The sequence below is a fragment of the Ahaetulla prasina genome, chromosome 1 (genome assembly GCF_028640845.1).
Source record: "Ahaetulla prasina isolate Xishuangbanna chromosome 1, ASM2864084v1, whole genome shotgun sequence".
Lineage (NCBI taxonomy): Eukaryota > Metazoa > Chordata > Lepidosauria > Squamata > Colubridae > Ahaetulla > Ahaetulla prasina.
Genome location: NC_080539.1, coordinates 262,618,227 through 262,642,018, shown reverse-complemented (window position 1 = coordinate 262,642,018; position 23,792 = coordinate 262,618,227). Strand labels below are relative to the sequence as shown.

At 41.8% G+C, this 23,792-nt stretch overlaps 1 protein-coding gene across 12 annotated transcripts in view; it reads right to left on the bottom strand.

Moving 5' to 3' along the window:
• Nucleotides 1-2,758: 2,758 nt before the first annotated feature.
• Nucleotides 2,759-23,792, bottom strand: part of TSPAN4 (tetraspanin 4) — an 827,759-nt gene continuing 806,725 nt past the window's right edge. For all 12 annotated transcript variants that reach the window (XM_058157452.1, XM_058157443.1, XM_058157461.1 and 9 more), the window contains 3 exons: nt 16,535-16,666; nt 12,788-12,871; nt 2,759-9,874 (listed from right to left, as the gene is read on the bottom strand). In XM_058157452.1, coding sequence (XP_058013435.1) covers nt 9,806-9,874; nt 12,788-12,871; nt 16,535-16,666 — 285 coding nt within the window. In that variant the 3' untranslated portion in view covers nt 2,759-9,805. The remainder of the gene's footprint in view (nt 9,875-12,787; nt 12,872-16,534; nt 16,667-23,792) is intronic.

Sequence of the window (23,792 nt, the reverse complement as noted above, 5' to 3'; positions counted from 1 at the left end):
CTTGGCAACTTTAAGACTTGTGGACTTCAACTCCCAGAATTCCTGGGAATTGTAGTCCACAAGTCTTAAAATTGCCAAGTTTGGACACCCTTGACTTAAGTGTAACCCACGATGGCTTTTGGATGATCGTGGACCCAGTGGGAATGGGAGAGGGGTCTTGGAAAATTCCAATTCCTTCTAGAAGCAGTTGAAAAGTCAATGGGCATATCCATCTTTTTTTTTTTAATTTACATTTATTTCCCGCCCTTCTCCGAAGACTCAGGGTGGCTTACAGTGTGTAAGGCAATAGTCTCATTCTATTTGTATATTTACAAAGTCAACTTATCTTATCTTCTTATCTTATCTTATCTTATCTTATCTTAACTTATCTTCCTGTCAACCAGTTTCATTTCTCAACGTGCCAGAATTTTAACTTTCACTTTTTGACTTTATTGTTTTATTTTGCTTTTTGGATTCTATCTGAAATTAGTAACAGACAAAACTACTTTATTATAATATATTAACATAATGATTCTTTAGAGCTGTTGTTTTCATACCATTATATACAGTATTGCTCATGAGCGAGGATTTTGTAAAGCAGTCTTTATACATTTTGAACCTAAAATCTTCCACTTAAATCCAATTTACTGTACATTTGTTCTACATTTAATTTCTTTTTTTCCTTCCTTATGTCTATCCATTAGGGGTTTTTTTCTTTTCTTTTAGTACTCTAGATATGACTTGGAACAAAGATAACTTATTAATTGAAAGTCACAGATTGCTTTTACTAGCTGACCTAATATGACAGATGTAAAGGCAATTTTTGTGCTATTAAATCGTTAATATGCATTTTATAATATCAGAAATATGCATCGTTGTTGAAATTATATATATAATTATTGCAACTGAACAGCTATATGCGGTAAAGGGTCTCAAGATCTTGCTGATTTCCAACATCTCCTTCATTATGTCAACATATCCTTGAAAGTGTTCATAACATTGCTTATTATGAAAGTGTTTATAAATTGCTTAGTATGTATGCCTTAATAGCTAAGATTTTAAATACTTTTAAATATACTTAAGCTATAATAAATTTATCATAGAAACCAAATAAGGGGGGATTATATTTAAAGAGAAAAGTCTTCATTGATTTCTACATTTTATTGATTTAGGAACTTTCCTAACATCAAAACCTGGAAAGATGGCATAGCAGATACTAAAATAATTCATTTGTACGCCTTCTGAAGAAAAGGCCATGATTCCTAAGCATAATTCTGGATATCCATTTCCACAAAGATATTGACAGATCAGAATTGACTCAGTGGAAAAAGTTAACACAGAGAGGCTTGCAGTTATATCCTATTTCAGTGACGGCTAACGCTCGCACATGCGTGCGACAGCGTGCCCAGGTGCCTGCACCCATAAAGCAATGCGTGCATGATCCCCCCATAGCCTGCCCCCACGCATGCGCGCTTGACCCCCCCCCCCACAGGGAGGCCTGCTAGGCTCAAAACAGGCCGCGGGAGGGGCACGCAGAACCCCTCATGCTGCCTTTGCCTCCTGTGCATGCACGTGCTTCCCCACCCCCACATGCGCATTTGCCCCCACTGCCCTCCTGCACATGCATACATCCCCTCCATGCGCTCCACTCTCCCCCCCCACGCATGCACAGCAGAGACTCAAAAATCAGCTGGCCGGTGGGAGACGTGCACGCATGCGGGGTGCAGCTGAGCTGGGCAACGGCTTGCATGCCCGCAGAGAGGGCTTTGTGGGCCACCTGTGCCATGTGTGCCATAGGTTTCCCATCACGTCCCTATTTGAACTTCTGGGGGAGGATTAGCAAACTGAAGACAACTCTGGAAATGCAGTGCTGACAATTGTAGCAAAGGCCAAGAAACCATAAGTAGGACAGTTCCTCTGGAACCACTCTAGAGAAGGGTGAGAGATTCCCCATGGGTGTTCTAGTTGGCTGCTTCCCGCAAGGGGACTGTGGGTTTGAACATTGGGAGATGACAAGATTAGCCCTCTTGCTAACAATCGCGAAGGAGCATTTTAAATTCTCAGATCTCACTTCCTAATCATTTTCAGGAATTGCTCATTAACTACGTCTAACTACTAGAGAACTTTGGACTAACAAAACTGAAAATGCCAGGGTAAGTCTGCCCTCAATCTTGAATGAAATAAAAAGTTAATCATAACTTAAATTTAATAAACTTGTCAAACTTAATGTAAGCTTAATCAACCTTAAAATCAAAATTCTTAATAAAAAATATAAAATTCTTAATATAAACATGCACACACAAACTAAGGATCCCACTTGGTGGATTATTGGATCAGTATTTAGTAAACAAAAAAAAAAAGATATATTCAATAATCAACCATGTATCTTTTGTTTACTGCACTTTAATGCAGGGGTAGGAGAGCATGACTGGCCCAGGAATTCTGGGAATTGAAGTCCACAAGTCATAGAAGAGCCATGGTTCTCCACCCCTGCTTTAATGCAATGAAGTTCCTAAGAATTCCATCATTGATACTTGATATGATATCCTTTTTCTATACAGTTGCATTTTATTTGTATGTCTACATTGATATTTTTTTGTTTATGTAGCTTCCAGGCATGATATATTTTTAAGTACTGTAAGTATTATTTTTATTAAGATCCTGAACTATTCAATGATGCATCTCTTAAAACCACACACATACGAATGTTTGATTGCGAAGGACTTTAAAATATAGCAAACATACAACCATAGAAATGCCAGCACCAGAGTGGGCCAGAGAAGTTCCAAACCAATTTTATTCAAAGGGTGTAAACAAATTCTTACAGGTTCATGTAAGTGCATTAACCCAAGTTGTGTAATTTTTAAGCCATAAAATTGAATTGCAGCAGGTTGTTTTCAATGAAAAATTGACTTCGTACAAAACAATACTAAATTATTGTAGCACCCGCCACCATCGCACAAATAGGAACATAATGAATATAGAGAAAATGTGCTGTGTATTTCCCCCACATAAATATAACTTGCAAGTGTTTTAGTAAGAGTATTTAGTATTATTGTATACAGAAATATTAAAGAATACAAAACACAATCTGCTGTAAACTTTAAAGAATATTTAATAAGCTTTTAAAAAATAATGTATAGCTTTATTTTCCTATGAGGTGCATGAAAATATACCATTCCTTTTTCCTGCAAGAATACCCAAGGAACCAAGAAAAACTACAATGGATAGTAACAGGTAACATTAAAAAAAGTAGTTTTATGAAAACTGGAATATGAAAAGAAGTAGAGCCACATAATAAAAACATTTTGTAAAATGGAGAGCAACATTTACAAAACTGTAGACGGGAGATGCAGAGGACCTCCAATCTCTCACATCATTGCTAGAACTTTGGGAAATCTTCATGTTATGTTTTATACATTTTCTATGTGCTTATCTAGAAATACCAAATGATTTGCAAATATATACATAGCCATGAGTAGATGGTTACTGCAAATCTCTGACCTAAACTGGATGTGACTTGTATTTGAATTAGGTAACTTGTCTGGGATTTCTAGTTGGATTTTCAGATTTGAGAGGTTGAACATTTGAAGGCGCAACCAGTTTTGTGCGGTGGTGGAGACCAGGCAATGGGAAAAGCCATTCATGCTCTTGTCTCAGAATGTGCTTCTATTTTAAACAGATTGTCTTTTGTAGGGTAACTATAGTGGATAATGCTGTGAAGAAAAATATTTGGGTGGCAATTTTTAAAGGAACGAAACAGCCGAAGAAGAAAGAGCAGCATCTTTCTCTCACCCTGTGGTTTTCCTCTTGTTGCTTTTTTTTTGTATGCGTTTAAAAATGTACAGGCTAAAGCCAGGGATGGATGGATGCTTTGTCACACCTAGAGTTGAGCTTTAGTCAAGGGTATCCACTGTAGCAAACTCAGGTTTGCCTGACATAATCTGGAAAAACAGCTTTCAAGATTTGAAGGCTGTAGTCTTGTGCATCAGTTTGGGGCAGCAAATTCCACTGAGATCTATGGGATCTCACGCAGGACATACAGAGAATAAGTTTGCATGTCATTCGTAGTCTTTTAAAAAAACAACAACCTGGATTGCTATACACTCTTGTTCTGGTGCTGTTTAGATAGAATCTTAGTACATGATTAGGAAACTCCAATCCATCCTTTGTTAAACGGGTGCCTTCCAGATCTCTGGAGAGTTCAATACCCCATCATAGTCCACCTGCATGAAGATTGTAGTTCAGGATAACTGCAGAGCATTAAGTTGCCCCATCTCTAGTGATCCCAAATCCTGGTGTCCTCCTGATGCCGTTGTCGGTGGTTGTGTTGACTGGAAACTCCTGGGAGTTACTTTGTGCTATCAGCAACATCATTGCACAATTTTAAAGAAGTCTTTATGTTCTGATTTCTAAGGTGCATGTTCTTCCATAGCATATGTGGAAAATGTACCTTTTAATACAGCAAACTGAAAGAGAGATCCTAACATAATGTGCTAGAAAAACATATTGTAGATTAGAAACCTATTATTGGGCTGAACCTTCCTTCTCCCAGGCTCCCCCCCCCCATAGGTAACAAACCTAGGTAGCTATCAATAGCTATTTTACAGTATATTAAAGCATACATCATTTTAGGAATATTCACAATAGACAAAAGACACATTTCTAGCAAGTAAGACAGAAATGTAAACTCACATCCTTAATTTGCATTGACTTGAAGTCTTTGGGCCATGAAACAGAAATTAAGCACCCTGGACCCAAACCTGAACCTTTAGGGGGCAGGCTCCACAGCTGATCCTAAATGGCTTTGGTCATATTATATATTTAAAGCCTTGTGCTTATAATATAGAAAAGGAATTGCACTGGCTTCTTGAATGCTGCCTGGAATACATGTCACTAAAGAGTTAGTAAATTAGTATCACAAGCATTTCCTTCTTTCAATCGGACTTGTAAAAATTGCTTATTCGTGCTCAATTATTTTCTGCCCTAAACCCCCCCCCAAAAAAACCCCACTGATCAGGGATTTGAGTGACCAATTAATGACGCATAATGAGTACACAGTAGCCTGTTGTGTTAGCTACAGGTACCTAGTCTGATGGCTGGTGATGGTTTCCTAAATTTGGTTTCTGTGTTACAGGCAGCCATGATTTGCTTTAGCACCAAGGTTTTTCTAACGTGCATAAGGAGGAAGCTTCGGAGAAGCAAGTAATTCCCCATGGTATACAGTCTTAGTTCCTCTCATTTCAAATGCTCTCTATGTTGCATTCAGTCCTGTACACTTTTTTTTTAACAGCTTTAAAGAAAAATGTCTCAGTATTTCATTTATACAACTATGTTCCTTAGATTTTCAGCACCTGCCTTTTGTCATGACAATGTCCTGTGAATCAAGAACAGCATCCTCTCTGGATAGTGTGATGATGATTTAGGCTTCCTATGATGATATTTAAAGTTACTAACATGATGGTGTTGTTTAGGTTAGAGTTACTCAATCGGTGTTGAAATGTTTATATTGCCAGCATGCAGAAGCGATATCAGAATCTGATGCTAGATATTTAGGGGATGTACAGTATCCCGAAAAGAGGTTCCAATTATCTAATAACAGCAAGAAAGTAGTCCTTCCATTAAAATTAATCTCCTGAAATAAAGTCTTAGAAATCAAAGAGTGGCCTTTCACATGTCATTAGTGATTATAGCAGCTTATAAACTTAATAAATAATAAGGTTAAATATGAAAACATTACTAGCTGGTTCAGTTTGGGTACTGAAAATTAAATCCCCAGCTTAGAATGATCTTGGCCTTCTAAACACAATGATCCAAGTGTAAATCCTACTTATCTTGTTGTGATGTTGCAGAAACAGCAAGCCCTCCATCTTTGCAATGAATGGCCGGCATACACACAGTAGACAGTAAGGCTATTCATCTAGATTTCCAAACTATGAAATACTTGTTACTATTTGTTCTGTAACAGGGGTCTCCAACCTTGGCAACTTTAAGACTTGTGGACTTCAATTCCCAGAATTCCTGGGAGTTGAAGTCCACAAGTCTTAAAGTTGCCAAGTTTGGACACCCCTGACTTAGGTGTAACCCAAGATGACTTTTGGATGATCATGGACTCAGTGGGGATGGGAGAGGGGTCTTGGAAGTGGAATTCTGGGAGTTGAAGTCCACAAGTCTTAAAGTTGCCAAAGTTGGAGATCCCTGTTCTGTAACATTCAGGAAGCCCTTGAGGTTATTGTTTAACTATTGAGCTTTGTTATTAGTTTCTTTCTTTTTCAATCAGTATTAAGAAATGATTAATGCCTACCTATTCCCTGCTGTGGTAGAGGAAAAGGAAGGCCTGGAGGAATGTTGTCCATGGGGTTGCGATGGGTCGGACATGACTTTGTGACCAACAACAACATTTCCTGCTGAGATTCCTGCTCACTTCTATGACTTAATTTCTGGGAGTAATTCTGCTGAGTTACCCAGTTTTATTTGTATAAAGGGGATCTTCAGGAGTACTTTAATATTTTTAGAACTCATATTTTACTTTTAGAACCTATGTTTTATTTGTATTGCCTTATTTTATGATAATGGTCTTCAGAGATGGCAATCTAAAAGCTGTCAGTAGGTGTGCTTGTAAAACAGTCAAAAGTAATGAGCAATGACAACTAACAGCAATGGAATTTCAAAGTCACTCTTCATTCCTGTATAGGGGAAAGAATCAAAACCACAAAATAATTGGAAAATAACATGTACATTATTGCTTGAAGTCAAACTTGTCCATTGTATGCACATTTAACAGGACAAGAGGAATCAAAAGCGTCAACTGCAGGGTGGAATAGGAAATTCTACACATTTGCTATAACTGGCTACTGCTGGACTCTTCAACTCTTCACTCATGTATGAATTTGGGTAGGCAATATGTTAATTGATAAACTCTAGAGCGGTGTTTCTCAATGTTGGCCACTTTAAGATATGTGGACTTAGCTCCCAGAATTCTTCAGCCAACCGTGTTGGCTTGCAAAGTCTGAATGTTGAAGTCCACACATCTTGAAATTCCAAGGTTGAGAAACACTGCTCTGGAGCAGGGGTCCCCAATCCCCGAGCTACAGACCAGTACTGATCCATGGCCTGTAGGCACCAGACAGCACAACTGGAGGTGAGCGGTGGGCGAGTGAAACTGTGCATGCATGGGATCTAGGTTGTGTGCTCCTCCCCCTGCCCCCAAGTCCATGGAAAAATTGTCTTCCATAAAACCAGCCCCTGGTGTCAAATAGGTTGGGGAGCACTTCTGTAAGAGCATGGGCACCAATTGGTCTAAAGGCAGTGGTGGGATTCAAGTTATTTAACAACCGGTTCTCTGCCCTAATGATTTCTTCCAACAACCAGTTTGCCAAACTGCTCAGAAAATTAACAACCGGTTCTCCCAAAGTGGTGTGAACTGGCTGAATCCCACCACTGTCTAAAGGTCAAATCCTAACCTATACTACTTCTTCCTTGAATTATAGCCCTGAGGTAGTGCTTCATTACAGAAAAAGATTAGAATGTTCTACATTTCCTATCATAGTCAAGATATTGCCATATTTCATATTTTTCTTTGTGTATTAAACGTTTGTATTGAAACTATTTATATAGTTTATACTGTAAATGGATAATACTGTACCCTACATTGGCTGCTTTGTCTGCAATCAAGCATATATGTCAGATGTAAGATTGCCCCCCCACACACACACCCATACATTGCATGGAATCATGAAACTTTAGTTTCGCAGAGGGAGACCTTAGTTAAGGGTGTTACTGATATGGTTGGTCTTGATTTTATATGGTTGACTCTCTTTTTGCAGTTGTAAACTTTCATTCTTATATGCTTCAAAGAGCTATGAATATTAAGGGGAAAATAACTTGTATTAACCTACAGGCCTCAACACAGGGTTGCATATTCTGGTCTTCCTTTTTTGGGAGGGGGTACTTATGATGGCTGCCTGGACGAGTCCCTGCAGGTTTCTTCACAAGAATTCAGAAGTGGTTTGCCATGGCCTACTTCCTCAGACTGAGACAGAGAGACTGACCCAAAGTTACCCAGCTGGCTTTGCCTCTAAAGCGCAGGATTACAACTCACTGTCTTCTAGTTTCTAGCCTGGTGCTTTAACCACTGCACCAACCTGACTCATTAGCTTCCATTACTAGAAAAATAAACAATGATCTACTGAATGTAAAAGGATGGAAAGAAAGGAAAGGGCTGAATTAATGTCCCTTTGCTTTTATTTTTATTTTTTTGAGCAGAACAGAACAGAAGGGAAGGGAACTGTCTTTAAATGGCCTCTGAGTGGACCAGCAATGTATATACATTGACTATAAATTCTTGGATGTTAAGATCATGAACACCATATTCATGATCAAGAACAATTCCAGTTATGATAGCCACAGTTAGTGGTATATACGTATACATATATTCATATATATATATATATATACTGGCTTACAACTATGCATTTTAAGTCTGATCAATCGTCAGCATGCAGGTATTAACACACGTATTAGTGCTCACCTACAATGATAATCCACTCATTTTATTGATATATGATTTGTTACAGCAAGACAGATATAGCTGATCCATCAAGCATTTTGATCTAAATCTTCACAGTTGAGACGGAGAGCAGATAATCTATGCTAGCCTTTCACTAGCCTGTGATTGTAAGCAGTGATGGGAATGTGCTTGAAAATCTTTACCTGCATGTTCTTCTGTGTATATTATAGCAGATAAAAGAAAAAAGGGAAATGAACGTCTGTTTAAAACCTTTTTGGTTAGTAGGAAATTTCTTCAATTAAAACATCTCAATTCCTTCTTGGAATAATTTGTTTCTTTTAAGAAGCAGCTACAAAACATGTTTACAGCAAGTTTCCCCCCCCTAGTGAATCTATCCTATTTAAAGGTAAAAATATGACATAGCAAATTAAGGAAAAGGCAAAGAGACAAAGGGGCCAACAACAGAAAAAAAAAGGGATATATTGGAACACCAAAACTGGAATGACACTTAAAAAAATTCCAGAGGACAGTGACAGGAAGGTGATTACATATCCGCTGAAGAATAAATCTGTTTGATGCAATTACTTATTTCTCAGTAGCCTAAGTTTCTTCCCTAAGAGATCTTTCCATTTGACTCCATGATCCCGTGGAATACAAAGGAAGAGAAGACTGATGTGCTTTGTAGGCAGCTGCTAGAATTGTCGGTGTGTATCTGTGTGGATGTATTCAGACATTAACATTTGAACGTCATTACACTGATTTAAAGAGTAAGAATTCCAGTTCTGTTTACAAGCCAGATCTGATTGGACATCTGAAACCCTTTCTTCACGCTTTCCCCAAAGGCCTCTCATTCCTTGACACAATTTTGAGAGTCCAAAGCATGCCCCTGGACCGAGGTGCTAAGCTGGCTAAAACCAAATGCTAGGAAATGGCCTGTTCCACATCCTCTCTGTCATCGTGAGAAAGAGCCCCCTGTACTTTGAGGACGGGTGAAATAGGGCTAGATGGGAACATTTCTATTTGTCAACATCCTGCAGAGATTAAACTCTGCCTCGAACTAAACCACAGTCTGTGCAACAGAGAGCAGCTCCTTTCTTTGTTTTCTTGCCATTTTAGAGAGAAGAATTAATTTTTGTCGGAGCAAGTCTGAGTTCCACGATGATACCGTTTGAGTGGTGTGACAAAACTAGGGTGATCCACAATTTATCCATAGAGGATTATACAGTTTATTTTACATAGAAAAAATATGACAACAGGATGAAGGGTCCTCTCTTTTCGTCTTGTGGAGAGGTGGCTGATGGACCCTGAAGATGATTTTTATGCACAGTAGGTGTCTGCCTTGACAACCTGACAATACATGGTCATTGCAAATGTCAGTCCAAGAATCTGCAGATACAAAAATCATTGTCAGGATTAAACAGCATGCAACTTTATCACTGTTCTTTAATGATAAGCACAGTTGCACACTATGGATCCAGAAGGAGTAATGAATTTCCCATGCCACCCAAGGTTTACCAATTCTAACATAAAACAGTTCTGCATAATCAACAAGGCATGCTCAATTTGGGGCTAACCTAATGGAAATCCAAAGGAGAGTTATGAAATTTCTTCACAATGAAAAAGAAAAGGGAGGAAAGAAACCTGGAATATAACTCAATCATAGCTTTATTCAATATTATGAAAAAAAACCCTTTAGGTTAGATAATTTGGGAGAGGGGCAAAAGCCCCTCTCCTTTCTAACAGAATAACAGAGATGGAAGGAACCTTAGGAGTCTTCTTTTCCAAACCCCTGCTCGGGCAAGAAACCTATACCATTTCAGACAAATGGTTGTCCAATCTCTTCTGTGTTGGAGCCCCCACAATTTAAGAAACAAGATGTTCCATTGATTAATTTTTCTAGCTGTCATCCCAAAGGTGCTTTTTCTAAAGGCAACTGGCCTTTTTTTTGTTTTTTCTTGAAGACATTTCACTTGTCATCCACCAAGTTTCTTTAGGTCTGACTGAATGAAGCTTCTTGGATGAGAAGTGAAACATCTTCAGGAAAAACAAAGAAAGTCTCATTGTCTTTTGAAAAAGCAACTTTGGGACAACCATGACCTGGATGATTGAGAATCTCCATAGACATTTGTTCTGTCAGGAAATTATTCTTTAATTCCAGGAAGGCTCTCTCCTTGATTAGTTGCCATCTATTTTTATCTATCTATGCCATTATTTTGCTTGGGCATTCTGCTTTCTCATGGGCTTTCTGACCAGGGAAAACAGTATTTGGGGGACAACAGTTAGGCTAAGTGTTGATTCCATCTGTAGGCATTACCAAAGGGCATCTGAACCCTCCATATTCTGTTTGCCAAACTTTTTCCTCAGTCTTTTGCCCTGTACAGAAGAAGTAAGGACTTGTGCTGCATGGCCTGTCTATTCTGCTCTGTGCAAAGTTATACTTGGGTGTGTCCATTATGGTTTATAGCAGGGGCGTCAAACTCAATTTCATTGAGGACTGCATCAGGGTTGTGTTTGACCTCGGGAAGCAAGGATGGGCATGGCCAAAGTTCATGTTGGGGCGCCTGTGGTGGCCTGAGCGCTCTGCCAGTGAAAACAGGCTCCCGAGCTCCGTTTCTGGCTACAGTGGCCTCCTGCAACCTTCTGCCAGCGAAAACAGAGCCCGAGAGGGCTTTGTGCAGCCCTTGCGAGCTCCGTTTTCAACTGCCATAGCCTCCTGCAAACCTCTGGCAGAGAAAACGGAACTCCCTCCCGATTTCTGTTTTCACCAGCACAGTCACCGTGGGCCAGTTCTTTGCTGTTTCCAGGGCAGCCCCACAGGCCAGATCTAAGCACCCCACAGGCCGGATCTAGCCCCCGGGCCTTGAGTTTGACAGCCCTGCTTTATAGGCTTGTTCTTGTGTGAGTACTATAAATAATCTGCCCAAGACTGTATGCTCCCAAAAGCCTGATGTACAGTACCTCCTTTAGCTGAGAAATCCTAGGAACTGAAATTTTCTGAAGCATGTTACAGAACTCTAATAGAGAATGGCTAGCACTGTATCTAATTTTCACTTTCTACTATTTTCTGGGAAAACCATGACAAATAATCAGGTATAAAAATAACAGAGGATTACAAAGTAGAAATGTATTTTATCTACTCTGATTCTGAAGAGTTGGGCACAGTTAAATCCACTGATTTCAACAGGATTAGCCTCCTTAATTCTGTATTAAATTGTGACATTAATTTGGAGAGTGGGGGGAGGGAATCCTACAACCCTACAGGATTAATTCTAAATGGTGATGACAAGTTTAAATCGTTGGGGCTGTAAGTTAACAACATATTTGCCTGTTTTGGCTCAAATGCGGTACAATATAAGCGGTTTTAATCACAGTTCTTGTTTGTTAATTTTAAGCAGCTTTATACGGTTCTTAGGATCTCAGAACAACTTTCTGAGAATTGGAGGAAAAGATTTAAAGTGTAAGAGGCAGTGAAGTGATCAAGTAAAAATATGCCAATTACTGAACAGCCCTGCTTTCAAATAAAAATTCATTATGAGGGATCTCTTGCAGTTTAGGCCAAGGTACAATAAGTCAATTACTATTCCCCATTAACTTAAGCTTAGCCAACTTTATGTAGAAACCATTGCTATTTTATATCATCAGATATCTAATTAAACCAAGGAAGGATTATTGAATACTCATGACTTGTTGATGTTTGCACGGTTACAGTTGCACATAAGGAGGAGGAAACAAAATAGTATTCAACATAAATACATTTTTTTTCTTTAGATCAATCTTCTTTTTTTTTTCATAAAAAAGTTTTATTTTTACAATCATATCAAACAGCTCATCCAATGTACAGTTATATACAATTAGTCGGGCTTGCCCAGTCACCACCCCCCTTTTTAACACTCTTCCCTCTTCTACCTTCTTCTACTTTCCAGACCTTCCTCTCCTTCTTTTATCTACATCCTCTCCTCCCTCCACCCTCCACCTTCCTTCTCCCTCTTCTACCCCTCTTCCTTCCTCTTCTTCTCTTTCCTACCTCCTACTCTCTCCTCTTTTCTCTCTCCCCACCGTTCTAAAATGGTAACTGGGCAGACCCGACCCTACATTAATTATATTTAATTAGATCAATCTTCTTGTAGTTCTGATAGGTAGGCTACCATGCCAGACCAAGTTATCAATGAATAAGTTCAACGGAATTTCCCTTTGAGAAAGATTTATAGGACTTTGCTACTAATACCAGATTATATTTCTGAAAAATAAACTGAGATGCATTTAAATCCTTCACGGTGGTAAAATAAACACAGGAAATACCTGAACCAATGCTGTACACAATCCAAAAATTCCAACTGCTAACAGGTTCTCCTGAAGCCATAATTTCACTGTTTCGTAACAAGGCTAGAGGAAAAAAAAACCACAACATTATGCTATAAGGAAGCCAATGACCTAAGGAGAACCTACAACTCATATCAAACTTGGTAATCGGCAGTGTCAATTTAAGCTTTCCGGTAGAGATGAAAAGCATCTCTGGGGACTTTCTTGCAATGAAATATGACTTTAAAGGCCTAGAAAAACTGTACAACTGAAGATCAAGTGGATACTCTGTGCAAGATTCATGAACAAAAAAAAAAGAAAAAAAAGAACAATGCTTCTCGTGTATGCCCCACAAATCAGACTGCTGTGTTTCGAAATCGAATAGTAAATCTCAGTGCTTTAAACAGAAATGCTAGGCAGGAATGTGAGAAGGCAATTATAGACCGATTATTGCTTAAACAAACCATCACCCAAATACTTCACCTTGCTTTCTCGCAACCGCAAAGTAACCAGATGACATTACATTTGTTCTAACATGTTAGTCCCAGTGTCAGTATGTCAACTTTTAGCACTGATAATTTCCGAGGAGGATTTACAGGCCCGACTCATAAAGACAAGAGGTTTTAAAATAACAATTGAATCAACAGTAGGATTTACTTTTAGTTTTGATATATTCCTGTGACAGATCACCTTGGACTTATTTTTCAGCATAACTTTTTGAGTATGCTCAAGAAAGGTTTGGTTGAATTTGAGTCTGTGAGCCCAATACTCTATCCACACTCTGGTAACTTCTTGTACACCTGGGTGGATTCCAGAGTACTTTCTGAATGCAGGAATGTTCCTTGAGAAAGATACTGCTTTTTTTCCCCCTGTAGAAAGCCTCTAAATATAATTTAGAAATAAATTATTATTTCATCAGAGCTGCTTTCCCAGAGATTATCAGTGTCTGCTGTGACAACAAGCCAGTTGATCTCAGCCACCACTGCAGACTGAATGTTGTGTATGCAATCTCCAAAACTGACAACACAAAACCAGGCAGTGCTGTCTTATACTGTAAAGTCTTGTTTTCTTGTTTCCTGGTCTCATCTCGGGCACATTCTGCGAGAAGCTAAAGTTGAATCCTAAAATTCACAGAATGGGATTCTGTCTCAATGCTGCAGTTCTCTGTAACTTTTAATCAGAGACATAGACTCATTACAGGGGTGTCAAACTGGCAGCCCGTGGGCCGGATGTGTCACACGCAAGCCACGCCCACCCCTGCTCCGCAAATGGGAAAAACATCACGAAATATCACGTGATGGCAACTTGATGCAGCGAGTTTGACTCCCACACACTAGTAGGAAGGAACCTCTATACCAAAACAATACTTGAAGAGTGTTGGATCTGAAAAGGAAAAGCATAATAAGAAAAAAACAGCTATTCCTTCCTTCGCAGAACTTTTGGTTCGAGTGAAAGCAGCCTTTTTATTTATGGAATCATATGGCTGATGGCTGAATAAACAATAGAGCAAGTCAAGACTTTTAAATATCTGAGGATTGTTTTTCCTTCTATGTATGGGCCACTGAAAATCTACTGCTGGTTATGTTACCCTAAACACACAAAAAAACATCATTGGCTTTATCATCTTTCTACTTCTTCAAAGGAGCTCAGCATATACAGTACCTGCAGCAATTAAAGTCTTTGTGGCCAAGATCTGAGTCCAGCTCCTTTTTGAAGTTCCAGTCAGGCCCCTACAGGTCATTCCTTTCTCGTTAAGGAGTTCCATTCAACTTCTTGAGATCAGTTTTTCAAGTACCTCACAGTGTTCGGAACATGGTAATTTGTTGTAAAGGTGACCTACTTAAAATATTCATGATCTCCTATTGGCTTAAGATCCCTTTTATCAGTTGGCTTGGTTCCTCTGATTTTGGCCAATAGCTTTTAGTCTTCCTAGTGCTAGGCAATACGTGCCAGATTGCAACTTTATGGCTTTTCATTGCCAGCCATCACTGTAGCCATAGGCTATGACTATACACTATCTGATCTTAAACAGCAGACCATTGATTTAAATCTGCAAGCAATTTGTGCGTTCTACCTAGAAACATCTTCCTAAGTCACTGAATATCTGCTCCAACTAGCCAGATATCTTAGTCACATAATGACTCTAGAAGGGCCTTCATCAACATTTTTTGTCATTTTTATCCTAAATAATTAAGATTTTCTTCTTTTATTTGCTGGTGAATTACTAAATAAAAATTGATTATTTATGGAGTAGGTACTCAACATTCTAGTCTATATAAGAAGAGTATTTTAATTTTTACAATGATCAATATTCAGCAAATATTGTTTTGAAAGAAACAACTGAAAGGAGTTACTCTTATGCACTACATAAATTAGCCACTACCATTTAAGATGGCTGCTAGTTGTCGTAGCAATTCAACTTATTTTCAGTGATCATAGAACATTTAGACAGGCATTCTCGTTTTGCCCTTATCAAAGATATTTCAAAATAACCTTGCTGTTGATACATCAGCTTGGCACTGAGCTGAGAAAAGGGGCAGTTTCAAAAAATCCCGGGGTTAGAAGGGGTCATATAGGTCCAACCTTCTACTAAATGCAGAAATCTGTATTTTTAGCAATTGAAAAATAATAATCTTCATGTCCCAAAGGTGCTTTTTTAAAAGGCAGCTGGACTTTATTTTTCCTTTTGAAAAAGCACCTTTGGGACAACCATGACCTGGATGACTGAGAATCTACATAGACAATAGTCTGCAAGCATACATGCAGTGAAAGAAGCCACTTAGGGAAAAACAAAGTAGAAAAAAAGACCACAAGGGCAAACTAAAGATTTTTATATGCTATCCCTGCGCTCCCAAAAGTGATTTTTTTCAAAAGGCAACTGGACTTCATTTTTTCCCCCTTTTCGCTTCTCATCCAAGAAGCTTCTTCAGCTGTTCTTCAGCTCAGAGCTGAAGAAGCTTCTGGATGAGAAGTAAAATGTCTTCAAGGAAAAAAACCAAGTCCAGTTGCCTTTTGACAAAAGCACTTTTGGGACAACCACGACCTGGATGGCTGAGAATTTCCACTGACATATCCCTGTGCTCCTCTCCAATGTGGACCGCCACTTCATTTCATATATACACCCCTCAAATTTCCTTTCCCGCTTTCTTTTCCAATCTATCTGCTCCTCTCTCCCTTTGACTCCTGCACCATCCTCCATATCATTTTTTGCTCCTTGCTCTGTTTTTATTCCCTACTTGATTCCTTTTGCTCCTAACGATATTCTTGCTTCCTCTGTCTTACATTTGTATGCAAATTTGTATAGGACTAGGTTATGTTTTCAAGCGTATTTGTCTGTTTTCAAGCGTATTTGTCTGTTTACGTTTGACTTAATAAAAATGGCCCTCCCCATTTTACTTTTACCTGCCTGGTTTGGAAGTACATCCGTTTATGTGCTTTTCACAAGCATTCAGATTACTAAAAGTTGCCTTGACTCACGTTCTTGAGTTCTGTGTTTTTACTTCTCCTACTGACACTTAAAGGTGAACTACTTATTAAGACTCTTCTCCTCTTGGTTGGTTGTCTGAGAAGTATGCCAAATTAGGATGAATGAGTCAGAATAGCCTTTCTGATAGATGTTTAGTCACCCTTAAAGATGGGCACAACAGCATGTAGCAAATAGGTAAAGTAATGACATTTTTCTTTCACTGGGAGATTCTAAAAATTCTAGTCTTCTTAGTTGAGTCATGATTTACATTTAATACTCACAGCTTTCCACCAGGTCCCTGGGGAATGAAGTCCACAGTTTTCACTAAATTCCAAGCAGCATGAATCTGGCACCCGTGTGGTATTGTACACTTCAAACCAGTCAGTGTAGTTGGAGACACCACAGCATCTGAACTGAAGGGGAATAAGAGAATTACAAGTCACCTAAGTCAAGAGGCCTATTTAAGGATCAGGTTCAGTTGGCCCAGCATGCCAGAACGTCTCTGGACTGCACATCTGGAAAGAGGAAGCACTATACCTTTTATTCAAGTTCATTCATTTCTGAATAAAACGTTATGTAAATTTCTCCAGATTTAGCTCATTTATCTGAGAAAGTTAAAAGAGTCTCCCAAATCTATTACAAACAGTCCTTCTTTAATGGCCCTAATTAGGACTTGAATTTCTATCACTAAATGAAGTGGTCATTGGGTGAAACATCACACGACTACACTGCTTAGTGATGGCAGTTCCAGGGGTCTCGGTTGTGGTCAATAGGCCAGAACCACACCATTGTTAGTCAAGGATCTCACAGTCTTCCTGCCCTGTTGCATTCACCTCCAGTTCAACTCCTCCCAGTCTCCTATCTCCCTCCTCTATCTCAGCTCTTTTAGTCACCCCTCACACTGGTCTGCAACCCACCTCCCTGTACTTCATTGCCCCTGCCATCCAATGGCATCCCCAGGTGACTTTTGCTGCCCTCTTCCTCTTGCTGCTGAAGGGGTGCCCACCCTTCATGAGCTGGCCATGTGCAACCTCAGGAGGACCTTGCAAGGCTTTGGAAGGACTTCATGAATGGCCAGGCTGGGCAAACCTTGTCAGCACTGGGAAGCAGATGGTAAAAGTCAGCTGGGGGCAGTGAAGGGTGGTGGGATGGCAGAGTGCAGGGCTGTGGGGCTGCAGGGCAAAGGTCGGGGCAGCAAGGGTAGAGTGCAGGAAAGCCATAAAAGGAGAGATGGGGAGGAATTTTAAGTGCAACCTGCAGTCATAACTGATAGCAGGCTGCCAAGCTCTTGAATTTTGATCACATAATTGTGGAAATGTTGTAAGAGCTATAAGTACAAGGAGTGATTGTAAACATTCAGTACCATTGTAACTTCAAACAGCTGCTGAACAAAAGGTCATGAACTGAGGACCACTTGTATTATGAGCCGCAGTGGCACAGTGGTTTGAGTGCAGTACTGCAGGCTACCTCTGCTGATCACTGGCTGCCAGCTTCAAGGTTGACTCAGCCTTCCATCCTTCAGAGGTCAGTAAAATAAGGACCCAGGTTGTTGGGGGCCATATGCTGACTCTGTAAACCACTTAGAGAGGGCTGTAAGAGCACTGTAAAGCGATCTATAACTCTAAGTGCTATTGCTATTGTATTAGTGACTCAGTTTTCTTGTTATATCAGAGCAGAGAGCCCAGGAGCATCAGAGACCCCTATGTCACTTTATACATCCATTGTAATATCAGAACAGAACATCTAAGGGATAACTATTGCATAAGAGAAAGATCAGTTTGCTTCTAGATAATCCTATATCCTTTAAGACATTCCATTAGGGTACTGTTATGTTCGGGCAATAACGAGGCAGGAGACCAGGATAGTGACAACAGCTCTTTACTATATGGTGAACCCAGCGGCTCGGGCTGGGAAAACCCTCTCTTTATATACAGTTTAGCCAGAGGCTTCATCCAATCAGCAACGTGCTTTTTCCCGCTCAGTTTTCCCTCCAAAACTCTTAAAGATACATTACACTCCTTCCCTCCCAGAGAACACTTTACCAATATTTACATAGAATTAACATCTTATTTTTCAACGTAATCACGCAAGTAGACTGGGCGTCTCCTGACTCTTTCGGACCTGCGCAATTCATTTTCTGGGAGTGAGTCGAGCTGACCGGAGGGACTGTTTGTTCCTCTCAGCTCCTCCTCTAGGCCATCCGGCCCTGGATTATTTGCAGAGTCGTCCCTGCTGTCTTCAGGAGGAACCGGTTGGCGTCGCTGGACCTCCTGGAACTCAGATAAGTCCCGCGTTTGCCCCGGGTTTGAGTCAGCTGTGGATTCAAACATTGGATAGTCAGGGCCTGTTTCGTCTGATTCTGATTTACCGGTTATGCGTTTCCTTATTTGGTCTATGTGGCGCTTCCATACCCGGCCATCCTCTATCTCTACTAGATATGATTTTGGTCCTGTTATCTCTAGGATTTTTCCTGCTAACCAGGTCGGGCCCTCGCTGTAGTTGTGTGCCCACACTAGGTCGCCTACTGCCATCCCTCTTGTTTTACCGTGTGCCCCTTTGTAACCGTCTGGTGTGTAGTTTGGGTTTAAACGGTCTAGTGGGCACCTAAGCTTCCGACCCATTAATAGCTCTGCCGGGCTGCGGCCAGTTGTTACACAGGGGGTTCTGTGTTGGACTGCTAGGAATGTATCGATTTTTGTTTGCCAATCGCCTGGCCTGATTCTGGACAATGCTTCCTTTGCGCTCCGAACGAAACGTTCTGCAAGGCCGTTCGTCGCAGGGTGGAAAGGCGCCGAGAGGACATGCCGGATGCCCTCCTCTGCCAAGTACCCCTCAAACTGGGTTGCCGTGAATTGCGGGCCGTTATCGGAGACTAAAGTGTCGGGCAACCCGTGGGTTACAAATAGGTGCCGTAGGACTGAAATCACGGCCTCGGCTGTCATGGATCTCATGAGAATGATTTCCAGCCATTTGGAGTAGGCATCGACTACTACCAGAAAGGTTTGGCCGTGGAAGGGGCCGGCAAAATCGATATGGATCCTAGACCAAGGGCCCTGGGGTCTCTCCCATTCCCGAATCGGGGCCGTTGGGGGTAGCGGTCTGGACTCCTGGCAGGCCTGGCATTTCCCTACCCTTTCAGCAATTTCCGTGTCCATTAAGGGCCACCACACATAGCTTCTCGCTAGACCCTTCATTCTCACGATCCCTGGGTGGCCTTCGTGAAGGATCTCCAATACCTTTTCCCTCAATTTCTCCGGGATCACCACTCGATCCCCCCATAGCAGGCACCCCCCTTGAGCTGAGAGTTCCCCACGTTTTTTTACAAATTCTTTAAAACGCTCGCCCGGCGCAGCGGGCCAACCTCTTTGTACCCAACCAATTACAGTCCTTATTGTAATGTCCTTGTACGAAGCCCGAGCCACCTCTTTGGATGTGACTGGGCCAGAGTCCAAAGAGTCAATTAGCAGAACTGGTGTCCCCGGAGTGGGGTCTTCGATAGTCTCTGGTAACGGGCATCTGCTCAGGGCGTCTGCATGCCCTAATTCCTTCCCTGGCCGGTGTAGTAGTTTGTAAGAATACGCCGCTAGGAAGATAGTCCATCTGGTCAGTCTGGGCGAAAGTGCCACGGGCGTTGGGCGGTCGCCTGCCAACAGGCCTAGCAAGGGTCTATGGTCCGTGATGATTTCGAAATCACGACCAAATACATATTCATGGAATTTCTTTACTCCGGAGACTATAGCCAAGGCTTCCTTATCAAGCTGGCTATAATTCCTTTCAGCTGATGACATGGTTCGGGAGTAATATGCAATAGGGGCTTCTGTGCCATTTGGCAACCTGTGGCTGAGCACAGCCCCCACCCCATAGGGAGATGCATCGCAGCTTAACACTAATGGCAGCGTGCCATTGTATTGGATAAGGAGGCTATCACCGATAGGAGATTCTTTACCCTTCGAATGCCCTAGCTTCCGCCTTTCCCCAAGACCATGCAGCCGTCTTTGCTAGTAATTTATGCAGCGGCTCGGCTACTGTTGCCTTATTTCTTAAAAATACCGCGTAGAAATTGACCAGACCTAAGAATGCCTGCAACTCCGTTTTGTTCTTTGGAACCGGGGCCTTCCTGATGGCCCGTACCTTGCTCTCAGTGGGTGAATCCTTCCTGTCTATCCGTAGCCCAGGAATTCCACAGATTCAACCCCGATCTGGCATTTGTTCAGTTTAACTTTGAGACCGCAGACCGGAAAATGCCCAAAACTTTTCGCAGCCTTACCCCTAATTCCTCTAGATTCTCAGCGGATACCAGTACATCGTCAAAGTATGGTACCACCCCTGGTAGTCCCTGTAATAGCCGCTCCATTAGGTTCTGAAATAACCCTGGGGCCACACTAACCCCAAACTGTAACCGGGTACACTTAAAAGCCCTCTGTGAGTCACAATTGTCTGCGCTTGGCTGTGCTGCTATCTACAGGCAGCTGTTGATAGGCTTGGGCCAAGTCTAGCTTGGCAAAACCTGCCCTTGCCCCATTGAGTGCAGTAAGTGCTGTACCACCGGACGGGTAAGACTCTTTGCAACGCTTTGTTAAGCGTTGCCTTATAGTCAGCGCAAATCCGGACCGACCCGTCCGGTTTGACTGGGGTGACTATAGGGGTCTCCCACTTAGCATGGTCAACTGGCACTAGAATTCCCTGGTTTACTAGCTTGTCCAGTTCCCGGTCAATCCTGGGCTTTAGGGCGAACGGGACCCTCCTAGCCTTTAGACGGATAGGGGCAACTTGGGGGTCTAAGTTAAAAGAAATAGGGGTCCCCGTGTACTTGCCCAGGCAGTCTCTGAAAACGTCCCCAAATTCCTTCATGAGTGCGTCTTTGAGGTTGACTTCGTTTCTGAAGATTCCAGTCACTCCCATGCCCAATGCTCGGAACCAGTCCAGTCCCAACAAGCTTGGCAGGGTCCCATCGACTATGGTGATGGGCAGAGTTTTCTTGTATTGTCCATACTCGACGTGGACGGACGTTACCCCTCGAACAGGGATGCGATTCCCTTGGTAGTCTTGTACCTTTAAGTTCTGTGGTTTCAGCTTGCGCTTTGCGATGGCGGGTAAGGCTTTCACGAGAGTGTCCCAGGACATGATCGTGATCGCTGAGCCGGTGTCCACCTCCAATCGGCACGGCACCCCCTCAATCTTTGTTTTCGTAAAGATTTTTTTCTCTAGGCGTGTTGCTGCGTGACCCACTCTCACGGCAGTCTGATTCAACTTCGCGCCTTTTTTGAATTGACCAATCACGGGCCGCCGCGTTCCGCGCTCTGGTTGGTCAGTTTGAATTTTGGCGGAAGGTTGGGGTGCTCGACAGACCTGTGCTATGTGCCCTTCTTCCGCACCGCCGACAAGTCGCATCCTTAAATTTGCATTGTTGTCGTTGGTGTTGCCCTCCACAACTCGCGCAGTCACCCCGGTCTTCTTTCTCCGGCCTCCCGGTGTGGAAGACTCCTTCCTCCTCCTCACCGTCCGACTCGGCCTGGACCTCTTCATTGTGGACGGGGTTGATTTCGCACCAGCCGTTGGTGCGACCTGCTTTTGTAGGGTTTCCGCCGCTTGGGTAGACATCTCATGAGCCCTGGCTTCATCCAAGGCGTTTGCCAGCGTTAGGTTGCTTTTGGACAGCAGCCGCCGCAAACGGATGTCCCTGACCCCACGAATGAGTTGCTCCAGCAATGCCTCTTCCAAGTCTCGGTACTCGCAATGGTTTTGAGGCTTTCCTCAGGGCTGCCATGTATACGCTGATGGACTCGCCTCTTGCTGCCTCGCTCCTGAATTCGTACCGTTGCACATACTTGGACGGCGTTGGTGCATAATGGGCTTTCAATACGGTCTGTAGAGTCTGCCACGGCACCGATTGTACGGCGTTGGCTCGCCAACGATTCTGCGGTGTCGAAAACCTCTGGACCGCAGTGGCTCAGGAAATACGCTCGCTTCCTGTTGTCTGAGACTCCTTGAAGTTCGTTCGCCTCGAGGAAACACTCGAAACGAGCCATGTATGACCCCCATTTTTCCTTAGCTGGGTCGAATGGCGCTGGCGGTGTGTAGCTGGACATCGCTGCTTTCCGCCCCTTGTTTGCTGGGTTCGCATCTTCCTGGTGAATTCAGCTTTTTTCCTGGCGCTCCTAGCCTCGAGATCCCATCCTCGTCGCCAGTGTTATGTTCGGGCAATAACAAGGCAGGAGACCAGGATAGTGACAACAGCTCTTTACTATATGGTGAACCCAGCGGCTCGGGCTGGGAAAACCCTCTCTTTATATACAGTTTAGCCAGAGGCTTCATCCAATCAGCAACGTGCTTTTTCCCGCTCAGTTTTCCCTCCAAAACTCTTAAAGATACATTACAGGTACAATATGAAGGGAAGAGAAAAAGAGTAAAAAAAAATGGCTTTGCCTAATTACGATATTCCTGTTCATTCTGAAGTGCTCCTAACCAATGTTTCTCAACCTGTGGTCTGTGGAACCCTGGGTGGGGGGAGCACGATGTCATGGGGGTGTGCGAAGGCTTGAAGAAATGTTATGATTTAAATATTGAATTAAGTGTTGGGAGTCCATACATGGTCATGAACCATGGCCACAAAAGGTATTTAAAGGGGGTAAATTAAATTTAAAGTAGGAGCAGTGGTGAAGAATAGATTGAGAACCACTGCTCCTAATATTCAACATGGCTTGGAAAGTTGCTGAATGAAGTAGATCTCTTGTCTCATCTTTGGACAACAAAAGCACTTAAATTGTGTGGAAATTAAAGAAAACATTTTTATCAAATTCCATGCATTTTACAATAAAAGTGAAAAGAACTAGAATTATATCAATGGGGGTGGGGGGAGGAACCAAGAAAAACATTTCCACTGTTCCTTCTTCATGGGACTTAAAAAAGAAAAGAAAAACTCAAATGAGAAAGTTTTTTGACAGAAGATATGATATTATCAGCAATACAGAGTGCGGTTGTATTATTTTTCAAGTATGTTATTACCATCCCAAAAAGTGTTCGGGTTACAGCAATGACAATTTTATTAGATGACATGTAACAATGAGTGGTTTCAAATTCATATATGCTCTGTTTTGAAATTGTCTTTGACATTTACTAATGAAGTCATGATCTGGGAACTGAGACTGAAGGCAGCCACCTTTTCCAAATATCAGCGTGTTAAATATTGATTGATATCACTTCTATTGTAGCAATTCAGCACATTCTGGATGTGAACCTTGGTTTTCAAGAGACAGCAATCTGTAGATTGTTCTAGGAGTTCAGGATCCCTTTGTAAGATCTACTCTGCAAACCTGAAAAAAAGGTGGTCACACTGTACAACTGGGCAGACGATTTCATAGTTATGCCAACCAGACAGCATTTAATTAATGAGCAGCAGCCTCCACTGAATGTGGGTTTATTTATTTATTTAACATGTTTATATGGCTGCCCATCTTAGACACATGATTCTGGGCAGCTAACAATTATTGTATTATTGGGTTGTGGGATATCTCTCTAGTTCAGTTCTGCAACTTTCAA